Source organism: Psammomys obesus, unplaced genomic scaffold (assembly GCF_907164565.1).
Source record: "Psammomys obesus unplaced genomic scaffold, mPsaObe1.curated_primary_1811, whole genome shotgun sequence".
NCBI lineage: Eukaryota > Metazoa > Chordata > Mammalia > Rodentia > Muridae > Psammomys > Psammomys obesus.
Window position 1 is genome coordinate 8,066,150 of NW_026586589.1, and position 13,309 is coordinate 8,079,458.

General features: G+C 50.7%; 1 protein-coding gene across 1 annotated transcript; it reads right to left on the minus strand.

Moving 5' to 3' along the window:
• Positions 1–1,779: 1,779 nt before the first annotated feature.
• On the minus strand, positions 1,780–6,181 carry Procr (protein C receptor). The gene is made up of 4 exons (XM_055602344.1): positions 5,869–6,181; positions 3,656–3,913; positions 2,624–2,905; positions 1,780–2,378 (listed from the first exon to the last, which is right to left on the minus strand). The coding sequence occupies exons 1-4, from the start codon at positions 5,936–5,938 to the stop codon at positions 2,263–2,265; spliced, it is 726 nt and encodes a 241-aa protein (XP_055458319.1). The 5' UTR covers positions 5,939–6,181; the 3' UTR covers positions 1,780–2,262.
• Between the last annotated feature and the right edge of the window lie 7,128 nt (positions 6,182–13,309).

Here is a 13,309-nt window from a genome sequence, read left to right on the forward strand (position 1 = left end):
TTGCCATGGTCTCATCAGAAAAGACTGTGGATGGGGTTGGGCGTGGTGGTGCATGCCTTTGGTCCCAGCACTCAAGAGGCAGAGGCAGGTGGATCTTTACGAGTTCAAGGTCAGCTTTGTCTACAAAGCAAGTTCAGGACAGCCAGGGCTCTGTTACACAGAGAAACCCAGTCTCGAAAAACCAAACCAAACCAAACGAAAAAAACATCTGGCTATTTCTCAATTTGGAGAAAGCAGAGGTGGGAGGCTTTCGAGTATGGAGGAAGGGCACAGGTACATGTGTGTTGGATTTTGAGTTTTCTGGAAGCAGATGCTGAGAGTTGGAGAGGCAGGATGTTTCCTGGAGGAAGAAGCGGAATCAAGTGGAAGAAAAAGTCGAACTTTGCTGTAGACCCCACACAGGCCCAAACAACCTGTCAGGGAGCTCTGGGGTAACTGGGCACGGCTGAGTGTTTATACCTCTGCTGTGCCCAGTCACAGGAGGAGGGCAGTCATGAGACAGGCATGCCCTGTGCTGGACTGCTCTCTGAGAGCAGGTGAGAGGCCAGAGGCCCCTGCTAGCCTACCCCCTACCTGCATGTCTCTCTGCAGGCTGAACTAAGCGCAAGCCTCTGTGCCTCCTACAGAGGCAGATGAGAGGCAGGAAAGAGAGAACGGGCCCTATAGATTTTCTATATTTTAGGTGGAAATAAAGAAAAATAAGTAAGCTTACCACTGAGGTCTCTCCATTGATACTATGTGGACATATTTCTTTTACCTATTAGCAGATACTAAATTATAGGAGAGAGGATAAAAGGTACTAAATTTAGAGTTCTCATATGGTGACTTTGAATACCCTCAAGATATTAAGATAGCACCCATGTCCAAGGGATTTGGGGGCAATGGGCATGCTTGTAATCCATAATTGGGGCGGGGCTGATGGGGGAGGATCACAGGTTCAAGGTCAGCTTGGCCTTCCTACATAGTGAAGCCCTGTCTAAGACAAACGAACAAACCGACATAAAGGAAGCCAGTTCAGGGCCGGGAAGGTGCTCAGTGCCAGGAGCCTGCCCAGCCTTTGTGAATTGGTGCCCTGGGAAGAAATTAGTACAAATGTAGGGTTTGGAGCAGTAGCCTCTGCTGTATTCGTGGACCCTAATACCCACAGTGTCTGCTTGAGGTAGATATCTTTGTTACATCCTTTTTGAATATTTTGCTATTTCTTTTGTGAAGGAAGAAAGAAAGATTTGGAGAAGCTAAATGCCTGGCTCTAAGATTTTTCAGATGTTCTTAAAGTTGGGGTGGTGGCACACGGCCAGAAGACAGCGCCAGATCCCTCGGAACTGAAGTTGCAGGCAGTTGTAAATCACTGATATTGTGGGTGCTGGGAATTCAACTCCTGTCTCCTGTAGGAACAGCAAGCTCTCTTACCTGCTGGCGCTCTCTCCAGCCCCAACTCATGCTCTTAAATATTAAATTGTATTGCTTTCCCACAGAGACCATTATAAGTCAGTACATGGCAGGGGGAAAAAAGGCATTTTAAGGAAGGTAGCATATCTTCAAGGTGAATGTAGCCAAGGGTTGAAAGAGTTCCAGAATATTTTGTGTGAATCACTGCGTCTCAGAAGGCAGTGTAAAGATTTTCCAGCTCACACATTGCAGAGGATGATGGTGACAATGACAGCTTACTTGTGATCTCTGAATACTTCACAGAGAGGCCACAATGCTGTTGGTTACTGAGCGATTGACAGAAGAGGAAAGAGAACAAAGGGCATAGGCTATTTTTTCAGAAGTTTTAATAAAATAGAGGACATAATTACACCTTTTACATAAATAAGAAACATAATATTTAATTATTAACTCACTGCTCCCCTGTTGTTTGATCTTACAACTGTGACATGTCTCTGGTTCTCTCTCTGCCCTTCCCAAGGTGGACACACCTAGTGGTCTTATTCTACTTTGGTTACAGACTACTCTTTTTATTCAGTTAGATGTTCTGAGTGCCTCCAGTGACTCCGCTTTTGCAGGGAGGTCAGAGACCTTCGCCCAAGGTCGCCCGGGTCTATCATCTGATTTCCACAGATGAGGACACACTTCTCAGAGCAGCTACACACCAGGCGCATCCTCGAGTCCTTCAACAACCAGTTACTCTGTCTACACCCTTCCTTGCGTCCTGTAACCCCCTCAGAGTCAGTGTCCCTGGGGGGGGGGGGAGTCTGTTTGCCACCTTCCCCATCAGCCCCCATCAGTCCAGCCCTTCCCTCCGAGGCGGCTGGAGAGTAATTAGCAACGCCGTCCACCTGTGCACAGGAAGATGCCCACGGCCACACCAGCGATTATGAAACAGCCCATCAGGATGCCCAGGACCAGTGAGGTGTAAGAGCGGCCTGTTTGACTCCCTGCAGAACAGGCAGAGAGTGAGTTTAAGAGCATACTCCCAAGGAGTCTGAAGTTAAGGTCAAAGCCCACAGCATCTATACTTTCAAAAGGAAGTCACCCAATGACTTAAGCTCTGTGCAGGCACCCTCTCCCTGGCTGCGGCCCCCTCCTTGCGTTGCTCAAGGGATGCCTCACGTCCATCCATCTGCATGGAAGCCACCCGGTCCCCAACACACAGGCAGGGCCAGAATCCCCTCAGACAGACCTTTCATGTTTTCCGTGGTGATATGGTTCTCTAGATACTCCACACAAGTGTCCTGAAGAAACTCCAGCACTTCGAACCGAGTCCGATTGTAGGCGTTGAGCTGCTTCAGGGTGAAGTTGGTTGCTGGAGAGGGCTCCTGGGAGCCTGCCACCCACAGGGCGGCCTTTGGCTGGAAACTTATGAAGGCGCTCCCATTCACAGCCACATCGAAGAAGACGTGGGCCTCAGCGCCCTCGGAGGCAGGCAGCTCACAGCCCAGCGAGCAGCTGATGGTGAGAGGATCTGTGGCGAGGAGGAGGGTCAGTTCTGGGCTCGCCCGAGGTGGGGGGTTTGGGGAGGGGGTGTTCACTAGGCGCGAAGGGGGAACATGGAGGGGAGAAGGGACTGGGGGCTTGAGGACACAAGGGAGGGTCCGTCTGGAAAGCGCCGGGGTTAGACTATTGGAGCCTGCCTATTGGAGCCTGCGTCAAGAGGTGAAGAAAAAGGGGGACTAGGGGAGAAAGAAGCAGAGAAGGGCCGTGAAAGGAAGCGCTGGCTTCCCAGGCAAGACACTGGATCTTTGAGAGGAATAGGGGGTTTCGAGAGCTGACGGTGGACCCTCCACATCTATGAGAAGAGGTGGTCGGAGGCTGAGGGCAAAGTGCTTGGGCTGCTTGAAGAGAAGGGCAGGGGAGTATGAGGGAAGGAAGTTGGCAGAATCCTTAGTAAAACTTTGGAGATCAGGGTGGATCAGGGACAGGGTCCCCTTAGAAAGTCTACTCCAGGAGGTCACGCCGGCCCGAGAAGTATCTGATAGACGCTATCGATTAAATAGAGGTTTCTTACAATTGGGACATCTGCTTTTCTCGCAGAGCGCAATCTCCAAGGGCCAGGGCGCTTCAGAGAAGCCCCACCCCCAAAGACCACGCCCACTCTCCCACTCCCCTCCCAAAGATCCTGCCGTCTAGAACTCAGCCTTAGCGCCAAAGCTCCGCCACAAGCCCCTTCAGACGCTGTCATCATCCAGCACCCCCCCCCCCAGCTCCGACTCACAGACCACGCTGCTCCTGCGCTCGCGGGTCACCAGCTTCACCAGGCTCTGGAACTGGGTCAGGTAGAGCTGCAGGCCACTTTCTGTGCGCGCCCAGCTTTCCGGATCCTGCCAGGGCTGCAGCTGGAGGATGGTGATGTTGTTTGTCGAGCCTTCCAGCGTGTGTGTCAGGAGTTTCCCCAGCGTGGCGTTGCCCTGATGCCTCACGTGATTGGGGTCTCGGAAGTAGGAGATTTGGATCATGTGCAGGCTTTGGGAGCCTAGGGGCAGAGTCGGAGCGTCAGGACCGCCGGCGAGGAAAGGGGTAGCTGGCAGCCAGGGATAATAAACCCTTCCGCAGAGGCCTGCCGCCCACTTCTCAATCCCATAAAGCGCTCGTCGGCCTGCCCCCCTCCCCCATTTGATGCTCACAACAGCCTTGCCAGGAGAGAGAGCAGGGATTATTATCTTTGCTTTACAGATGAGCAAACTGAGGCCTGCAGTTGGAAAGGGCATCCCTCTGTGCTTTTTCCCTCCTCCTTCACACGTCCAGCCCCTGTAGCCTCTCTTCTGGGCCATTGTCATCCTGTGGGGTACCACGGAATACTTATTTTTCAATTTCACCCTTTGGTTTTGGTTTGGTTTGGCAGGGCTCTCCTGGGGCTGGTTTTGTAGACCAGGATGGCCTCCAGCTCGGGGATCCGCTTCATCTCTGACTCTCCAGTCCTGCCATTAAAGTGCTGGAGCATCACATCCGGCCTAGTTTCATCCTTCTTATGGGTCTCCATCTGACCCCAAACCCTTAAAGCCCTCCAGGGACATACCCTACCCCTCCCAAGTAATAATAGCTAATGCCTGTGAAGTGCTTGTTAGGCCCTGGGCGCTGTTTTATACACATTATTAACTTATGTATGCCTTCCTCCTAAAGCCTTAACATGGTAGCTACTGTTATTAACCCCTGTGTATGGGAATCTGAGGCCAGGATGGTGAAGCAAGCCAAGATTTGAATACTGGTAGCTGAAGCCTACCTGCCTCGGTCTGGAGTCTTGGTCTCTCCACAGAACACCTGTCCACAGGACAGACCTCAGAGCCTAGTCCCAGTCTGAGATCCCTGGCCAGTGGACCTGGCCCCAGCTGCATTTTCTGGTGAATCTCAGTGTTTGGTTTTACCAAATGGCTTGGAGTTCCTCATGCTGACCTTTGGCCCTTGGGTGATGAGCCAGTGCTCTCCTGCCCTTGTCCTGCCTGGCACATTTCTCTCCATGTTTCAGGACCCAGCTCTGTTGCCTTCTCCTTGGAGTGCTTTCCCGCTGTCTCCTCTTGCCCCTCCTTTCTCCTCCCCTCCTCTTCGCTTGGGTGTGGGCAGAGCATTTTGCGTCAGCACCGATTTCGTGGGATTCCTACTGTTTGTGTCCAAACACAAAGGGGGCTGTGCTGGACTCCTCCCAGGCTGTGAAACTCGGTTTAATCATCCCTGCCTTCAATACCCAGAAAAGGGCCTTGCTAGTGTTGTCGCCAGGAGAATGGCTGAATGAATAAGGCTATGCACCCCCCCCCCACACACACACACACACTCACACTTCTCACGCTGTGGCTGTGTTTGAGAAGTTGTTTTCCGTGTTTGCAAGTGTGGATATGCCGGTGTGTGTAACCGTAGCAACGCTCCTCAACTGCTCTGTGATCCCGTTTTCCCCTCTGTAAGGTCAGTGTGGTAGCGTTGGGGTCCATGGTGGATAAAGGAGTCAATGCATGTATCAGATACAGTAAGCACTCTGAACACGACTCTGAAGCTACAGGAATTGGGGGAGGCTGGGCACGGCAGTGTCTGGTGAGAACTCCCTTTTCTGTTTTAAGAGCTTCCAGAAGCCTGATCTGGCCCTGCCCCACCTCACCAGCGACACTCCCGGTCTTCTTCCTCCTTCCCTGCTTCCCCCTCTCGATCCTCCAGCTTGCCTCAGGTCTCCTAGTGCCTTCCCTTTCTCTTCCTATCTTCCCTAGACCGACACCGCTCTGCCTGCCTCTTCACCTCATTCTCACTCTCTACAGGTCCGGTCCACCATCCTGCCCCAAACCCACACCAGCGAGTTAACTTGGACTTCCTCACCGATGCCCAGGACCCGGCGTGCGCTCTAGAGCGATCCCAGCAGCTGCAGACACCACGCTGTGGGCTCAGCTGTCCCACACTGCTGTCAAAGTCCCCGGAACAGCCCGGGGAGGAGCCGTGTCCCTAACTCACCATCTGAGTCCTTCTGGTTACAAAAGGCGCAGCCAGGCAGCAGCAGCAGCGGCAGCAACTTCGTCAACATCCTGGAGCTGAAGTTCTGGGTCCTACCTGGACCGGGCTCGGGCTCGGCAGGCTGCAGACGAGGAAAGAGAAAGGAGGCTGCCCTGGAGGGGCCGGAGCAGAGCTTGGATGGAAAGACACCAGGCGATGGGTGGAGGAAGAGAGGGTCCGGCTTTTAAAGTGTTACTTCTCTCTCCTACTAGGGGGCCGGCTCGCCTCGGCCCCTCCCAGCCTTGGGCCCTCCTACCTAGACCTGCCTGTGCCCTTCCCGGCTGCTGCTTCCGAGGCTTGAGGAGGAGCGGAAAAGGGGGGGGGGGGGGGGGGCTCAGTGAGAAGTCCGGTCTACGCTGAGTCAGGGGGTGGGGCGCCCGCTTTCGATGTTTCCGACTCCAAGAACGTAGAGATCGTTAAGGTTACTGACGGGGAAACTGAGGTCCTAGGAGATGCAGGGACTTGCCCAAAGTTTGCGTGACGTGATGACGGCAGATCCAGGGTTGGAATTTAGCTTTCCAGGATAACTGCCTATATTTTATCAGAAGTTTAAGTGCGTAGGAATTACACAGTCGGGGGTCTCGTGCTGGGAAATAGTCACAGAGAGTATGAAGGAGCTCATAGTGTGGAGCAGAGATTTATGAGCCAGATAAATCTCAGCACCGAACAGAGTCATTTGGAGGACAATGACATCACAATTAGCATGTTTTTAAAAATGAAGTAGAACAGAGTAACAAATTTGGCGCATCGTCCTTAGTAGGCAAAATTTCCTGAAATATGTGGTCTCCCTGAAAAATAGGGCGTTTTGGTTTGTGCATTTTCTTAAAACAAAACAAAACAAAAAAAAACAGGGTCTCACGATGTATATCAGGCTGTCCTCAAACTCACAGAGATCCAGCTGCCGCTGCCTCTTAGGCATTTTTTTAAATTACCGTGCACAGCAGTGGGTTTCATTATGGCATTTTCTTTTCTTTTTTTCATTATGGCATTTTCATACATTCACGTCATTATACTGTGTTCTCAGACATCCTCTTCTATCTTCCTTGCCCTCCTCTCTCAGGTCTCCTTCCATTGCCCATCCCTTTTATACTCTTTATACTAAAAAAATAAAAATTATTTAATGTATATGAGTGCTCTGTTTTCATGCACACCCGAAGAGGGAATCAGATTCCATTACAGATGGTTGTGAGCCACCTTGTGGTTGCTGGGAATTGAACTCAGGACCTCTGGAAAAACAGCCAGTGTTCTTAACCTCTGAGCCATCTCCCCCGGCCTCCCCATACTTTAAATGTTAGCTCACGTGCACGTAGACCCGTAAACACACACACACACACACACACACACACACACCTTTTGAATCTAATTACTTCACTTAACAGGATGACCTGCAGTTTCATTTGTTTTCTTGAAATGTTACAATTTAACTTCCCCCTTTGGCTAAATAGAGTTCCATAGTGCTTATGGACCACATTGTCTTTATCCATTCGTGTGTTGATGGTGTGTGAGTTTTGGGCAACAATATGAAATGCAGATCTTAGGTTAGGAAGCAAGTAGATTGGTTTAAAGTCCGTTTCCCAAGTTAGGAAAGTCCTCATGGTGAAATACTACTCAGGAGTGAAAACAAAAACAGAAAAACTTCCCTCTCAAACCCCCACTTCATTTTCATACTGCTTAGAATCACTTGGTCTTATTTACATATTTGTTCTCTGAATTTCCCACCGAAGTGCAAGCACCTTGGGAACAGAGCGACTGTCTATCTGTCCATGCTGACCCAGCGGTGCGCATCACACGTAAACACCAGCTACAGGAGTGACAGAAAGAGGTCGTGACGATGTGCGCCCAGCTCTAGGAGTGAGTTATAGATGACGACCTGCAGCTCAGCCATCATTCATCTGTCAGCCACACAACTGAGCGCGCCTGCTTCGGTGCGGGAACGAGTGAATCCGGAAGGCTGTGCATGAGGTAGAGCAATGGCTTATTTCCGGGAAGGGAGGGCAGGAGAAGGAAGATGAGAGAGGGGAGGAGGGGGGAAGAGAGAGAGACAGACAGAGAGAGAAGGAGACTGCAGAGAGGAGTGGGAAATCTTGTGAAAACATTTGTTACTACTTTGCAAACAATTTTTCCTTTTACAAATATGACTGTTTCAAATGGTCAATTTTATATCTAGAATATGATCATATATTTCCCACTTAACTGAAAATAAGAAACTTAAATAACAGGTCATGGTCGACCCCCATACTAGAATAGCTTGAGGTGTGGGGAAGGCGGCAGAACAGTGTCACTGAGAGCTCAGTGAGACACTGGTGGGGCAGCAGGAACTGTGGACCAAATATAGATAGCACATCCTATGTTGTATTTACTTTAAGAAGTAGTGCTGTCCCGGTTATACGCTTATAATTCAGTCCTCCTAGCTCCTGATTCTGTGTGTGTCTGTCTGTTCAAATGCACAGGAGAACGTCTGGAGCCGATGTGGCTCAGGGTTGCCTTTGGGGAACAGGATTGGGTTAAGTGCTAATAGAGAAGGTTTAACATTTTACTTTATATCCTTCTCGGTGTCCCGGTGGGACCTGGGACAAAGCGTGGTCACGGACTCTCCGAGCTCAGCTTGTGAGCTCTCCCAGGCTCTCCTCTGTTCTTTCAGACCTCACAGCTCATCACCTTGCTCTGGATGGATGACGGGGCTTTAAAGCAGAGCGATTTGAATCGTAACCAATTGCACCGTCTTGAATTTTTAAAAAATGATCATGAACTGTGTTGTCTTTGAAGAATTACTACTTCATGTTTGTAGAATTACATTCTAAACCTGTTTATCACTACCGCATTACAAATGTCACCGAAACTACATCATCCGAGGTTATAGTTCTTTCCCCGAGTTGACTCCTGGATTAATAACATCAAAGGAAGACGAAAGTTGGCTCTTTCCACTTCTTTGCATTTCTGTATGCTTATACCATATATGAATGCATCCTTAATGACCCAGTGGTGTTATTAGTGGGACTAGGGTTCTCTAGAATCACAGAAGTTACGGAATGAATTCTATATAATATATAGGATTTATGGAATTAGCATATACACACATATAAGTATGTATAAAGGGAATTTATTGGAATGATTTACAGGCTACAGTCCAACTAATCCCACAGCGGCTGGCTGTGAATGCAAAGTCCAAGAATCTAGCAGCTGCTCAGTCCCATGAGGCTGGGTGTCTCAGCTGGGCTTCTGTGTATGCTAGGATCCCAAAGAAGTAGGAGCCAATGCCAGGGAGAGAATGGATATGCTAGCAAGGTGAGGGCAAGCAGGCGGAGTGAAAACTTCCTTCTTCCATGTCCTACGTACTCTTCCAGAAGAAGGTGTGGCTCAGGCTAAAGGTGTGTCTTCCCTGACTCAAGATCTGGATTAAAGGCGTGTGTCTTCCCGCCTCAGGATCTCCATCAAAAGCGAGTGTCCTCCTGCCTCAGGATCCGGCTCCTGCGGGGTCCTCTACTTTGTGGAAATGACATTGACATGCGTTCGTTCTCTGCAACCTGCTTCTCTCACTTGCTCTGTGTAGGCTCAGTAACCGCCACAGCTCTAACACATTCCGTTTCAATAGTGCACTCCTGCAGGGGCTGGAAAGGAAAGCTGGCTGCCGAGCTGCCCTTCCAGGTGACCCAGGGTTGTGTGGCACCCACACGGCAGCTCGCAGAGGCAACTGTGCTCACAGCCTGTAACTCCAATTCCTGGAAAACCTCTTCTGACCGCCCAGGGCACCAGATATGCACAGCACAGGGTGCAAAGGCAAAACACATACACGTAAAGCAAAAGAAATAGATCCAAAAAGAGCACATCACTACTTATCCATCATTTGGTATTAGGCTTCACATGTTGGTGTTTGTTCGTATGTGTGTGTGTTTCTGTGAGCATGCATGCACATATGTGTGGAAGCCAGAGGTAGATAGTTGTGTGTCTTCCTTAATTGCTCTCTGTCTTGCTCTTCTTCTTCTTCTTCTTCTTCTTCTTCTTCTTCTTCTTCTTCTTCTTTTCATGTGTATGTCTGTGTGCATTCATGTTCACATGTATGTGGGTACGTATGTGTGAACATATGTGTGAAAGGGTACATACGTGCACATGTATGCAGAGGCCCAAGGCTGGAGTCAGGAATCTTATTTGACCATCCTTCCACCTCATTCTTTGTGCCAGGGTCACTCAGTCACCTAGAGCTTGAGGCCGGCGAGATGGCTCAGCAGGTTCAGACCTTTGGCAGCAAGCCTGGCCGCCCGAGTTTGCTCCTAGGGCCCACCTGGCGGAGGGAGAGAACTGATCAGGTATGCACAGCCTCCCCACCACTAAATTTATTTATTTTCAAATCCAGAGCTTGAATAAGGCTAGTCTCACTAGCCAGCTTGCTCTGGGGGTCCTCTGTCTCTACCTTCAGAGGCTAGAATGACAAGTGCGCCAGCCTCCGCTTACTGGGTTCTGGGGCTCTGAACGGCTGAGCACTCCCCAGCTTTTTGTCGTATTTTCTGAGGCAGGGTCTGCTCACTGAGCCTGGAGCCTACTGACTGCCTGGCCAGCGAGCCCCACAGATCCTCCTGTGTCTGCTTCTCCAGTGGCAGGATTGCAGGTTCGCCTGCCGGGCTGGGCTTTTTGTGTCCTGACTTCAGGTGGCCAGGCTTTAGACTGAGCCATTGCCCCATCCTGACGCTCATGCTTATCCACTTACCGGCAAGTTAGAAATCACGTGTTCTGTTCACACTTCCCTGTGTAGAGATGGGAGAGTTGGCGTGTAGCTACAAATCTTGGGCGTGGATTTGCTGAGTCACAGGCTACACGGTTTTCAATTAGGGTAGGTGCCGCCAAAATCTTTTCACAGAGATGGGTGCTACTTTGCATTTCCTGTGATGTGTAAGTTCCACGCTCCAAATCTTTGCCAGTCCTTGGTAGCACCAGGTAGGTGGTGCAAAACAGCATTTCAGTTTGGTTTGACTTTACATTTCTCTGATTCCTGATGAGCCTGTGGGTCTCTTGCTTTGGCTTTTTTTGTCTGTTGAGGGCTGGAGAAGTGCTTTGGGCCGGAAGGCTAGGAGAGCATATCTGGCTTTGGGGGTGTTTCTGATGGAGCTGGACTCTGAGAAGGTAACGCCGGGAGCCACCAGCAATGCATGAGCTGTTCAGTACATGCCTCCTCCCTGTGGACGGGTTTCTGGTGTGCTTCCTGGGGAAACTGCAGCTTATCGCTGGGGAGGGAGGAAGGCCTTGAGTAGCTGGTGAGTTGCCTCAGCTCTTGCTCTTCTGTTGGTAAGATGCTTCAACCGATAACTGGATGAGGGGTTCCTCTCCCCTCTCATGTCCCCGAGATCTCCCCTGCCTTGACCTAAGCAACTGGGGCTCATCTGGAGGCGTCTCTTCCCCAGTCCCGATGACACAGGCCCTGTCTTAGACACGGGTGGTAGCCGCGATAGCTATTTGCCAAGCACCATCCTTACACCCCGAGCCCTGGGACTGAAGCAGCGGGTCAACAGTAGTAAGCTTGTAGCGTTTATCGCTGGCCGCTCTTTTCATAAATACTCCTATCCAAATGCCAGCTCTGTGAGTCAGGCTTCCTCAGCACTAGCATCTTACTGAAAGGATCAGGTTCGGAGAAGTTAAGTGAGTTCCCTCAGGTTATACACAGCAAAAAAATTATCATTGGAACTTCTTTTTTTTCTTTTTTTTTTTTTTTATGATGCCAAAGTTGATTAATCTCCATATGAGTGCATGTGTATATGTTTATATGGGTATGTGGGGGTGCATGCACTTGTGTGTGCATGCGTCACATCTGTGCATATGCGTGTAGGTGCCAGAAGACAACCGCAGGTGTCCGCCTTGGGAATGCCGTCCATCTCCTTTATTCATTTGTTTTTCTTCTGAAGTTCAGCTTTCCCAACTGAGCCCTACTCCTGCAGAAGATTTCAGTCAGCTCCCACCGGCACATTTCTGAACGCACACCTCTGAGTGTTTAACGTATGCTTCCGATTTATACTGTAGGCCTGTGCTCGCTTCCTCCGGGGAACCCAAGCTCATCATCCCTACCTTACAGACAGGACAACTGAAGCTCGGGAAAGTGAGCCGGGGGAACCTGCAGAAGCTCACACCACTTGGCTAGTAGTGTGCAAGAAGAATTTGAATCCACGGGGGATGAGCACTCGGGGCTGAGTAGGACACAGTGGACGAATGCTGGGGGTAGAAAGGCTGGTGAGCTGAGAGAATCCATTAGGAAGTTTTCCAGCTAACCCCCAAAACGCTCTCATTGGAGTCGAGGGACCGAAAACTCACACACCATGGTGGGCTCTGGGCCAGCAGCCAGATTTGACAGGAATCTGAAAAATAAGGATCTTAATGAACAAAGGGAAGTGAAGGAAGCAAATGGTGGTGGTTCTCACCCGGGAGAGCACATGTTGGGGAAAGATAAGGGAAACAGGAAACTGGCTGGGGCCAGCGCTGGTGCAGCACCCCCACCCCCACCCCCGTGGGTGGGTGAGGAGGACCCCTGCCAGGCCTGGCTGTGTGCCCAGCCACAATTCAGGGGATCCACTCCCCGCTCCCTGTGACCTGAAGGTAGACCCCACCCAATCTGGCTCAACTCCACAGCCAGAGTGTGGCCTGTACAGAGAGTGCCCACCCCCACCTCCCCGGGACTGGGAACCACTGACAACACGGAAGGACACTTGTTGAGTGAGGGGAGCACATGTGCTTGATTTTCACTAGACGCGCCCCCCCCCCCCCCCCACAAAAACCTGGAGAAGCAGCAGGCAGCTCCCATTTTATGAGGACACGGAGGCTGGACAGCGAGCAGACCTGCTAGGGTAGCCAGATGGCCCAGCAAACCAGGCAAGCTGGGCTCTGGATGTGCCTTCCCCATCGGTGGAGGATACTGCGTGCCCACACTGTGAGAACTGAGCAGGTGGGGGAGCCGAGAGGGAAGCTGGGCTTCGCAGGCAGCCAGGGGGACCTTGCGGCTTGGGAAGAGTGGAGGGGAGATGTGAATGGGCCGTGATTTCCTGAGGGGAAGGCAGAGAAATAGATGGAAGTCTTAGTCAGGATGTTCCATGTAGGCATCAGTCCCAATACACTTCAGCGGAGGGCACGTGGGACACGTGAGCAGAGGCCCGAGGTCAGGCCAACCCCAGCTCTGCCAGCCCCAGCGACTGTGTGTTGGTGTGCTCTCCAGCCTTATCTTTCTGTTGATTCCTTCCCGCTAAACTCACTCCCCCTGGTTTCCTGAACGGAGCGCACACAGGTTATCTTTTCTCTCTCTTTAGCCATATTTTTAGATAGCTTAAAGGCCCTAACTTTATGTTCCCGACTAGCTCATTGCTCACAAACTCATGAAGGGGCTAACGTTTAAAATAAGTACGTATTTAATAAACAATTAAATACAAGA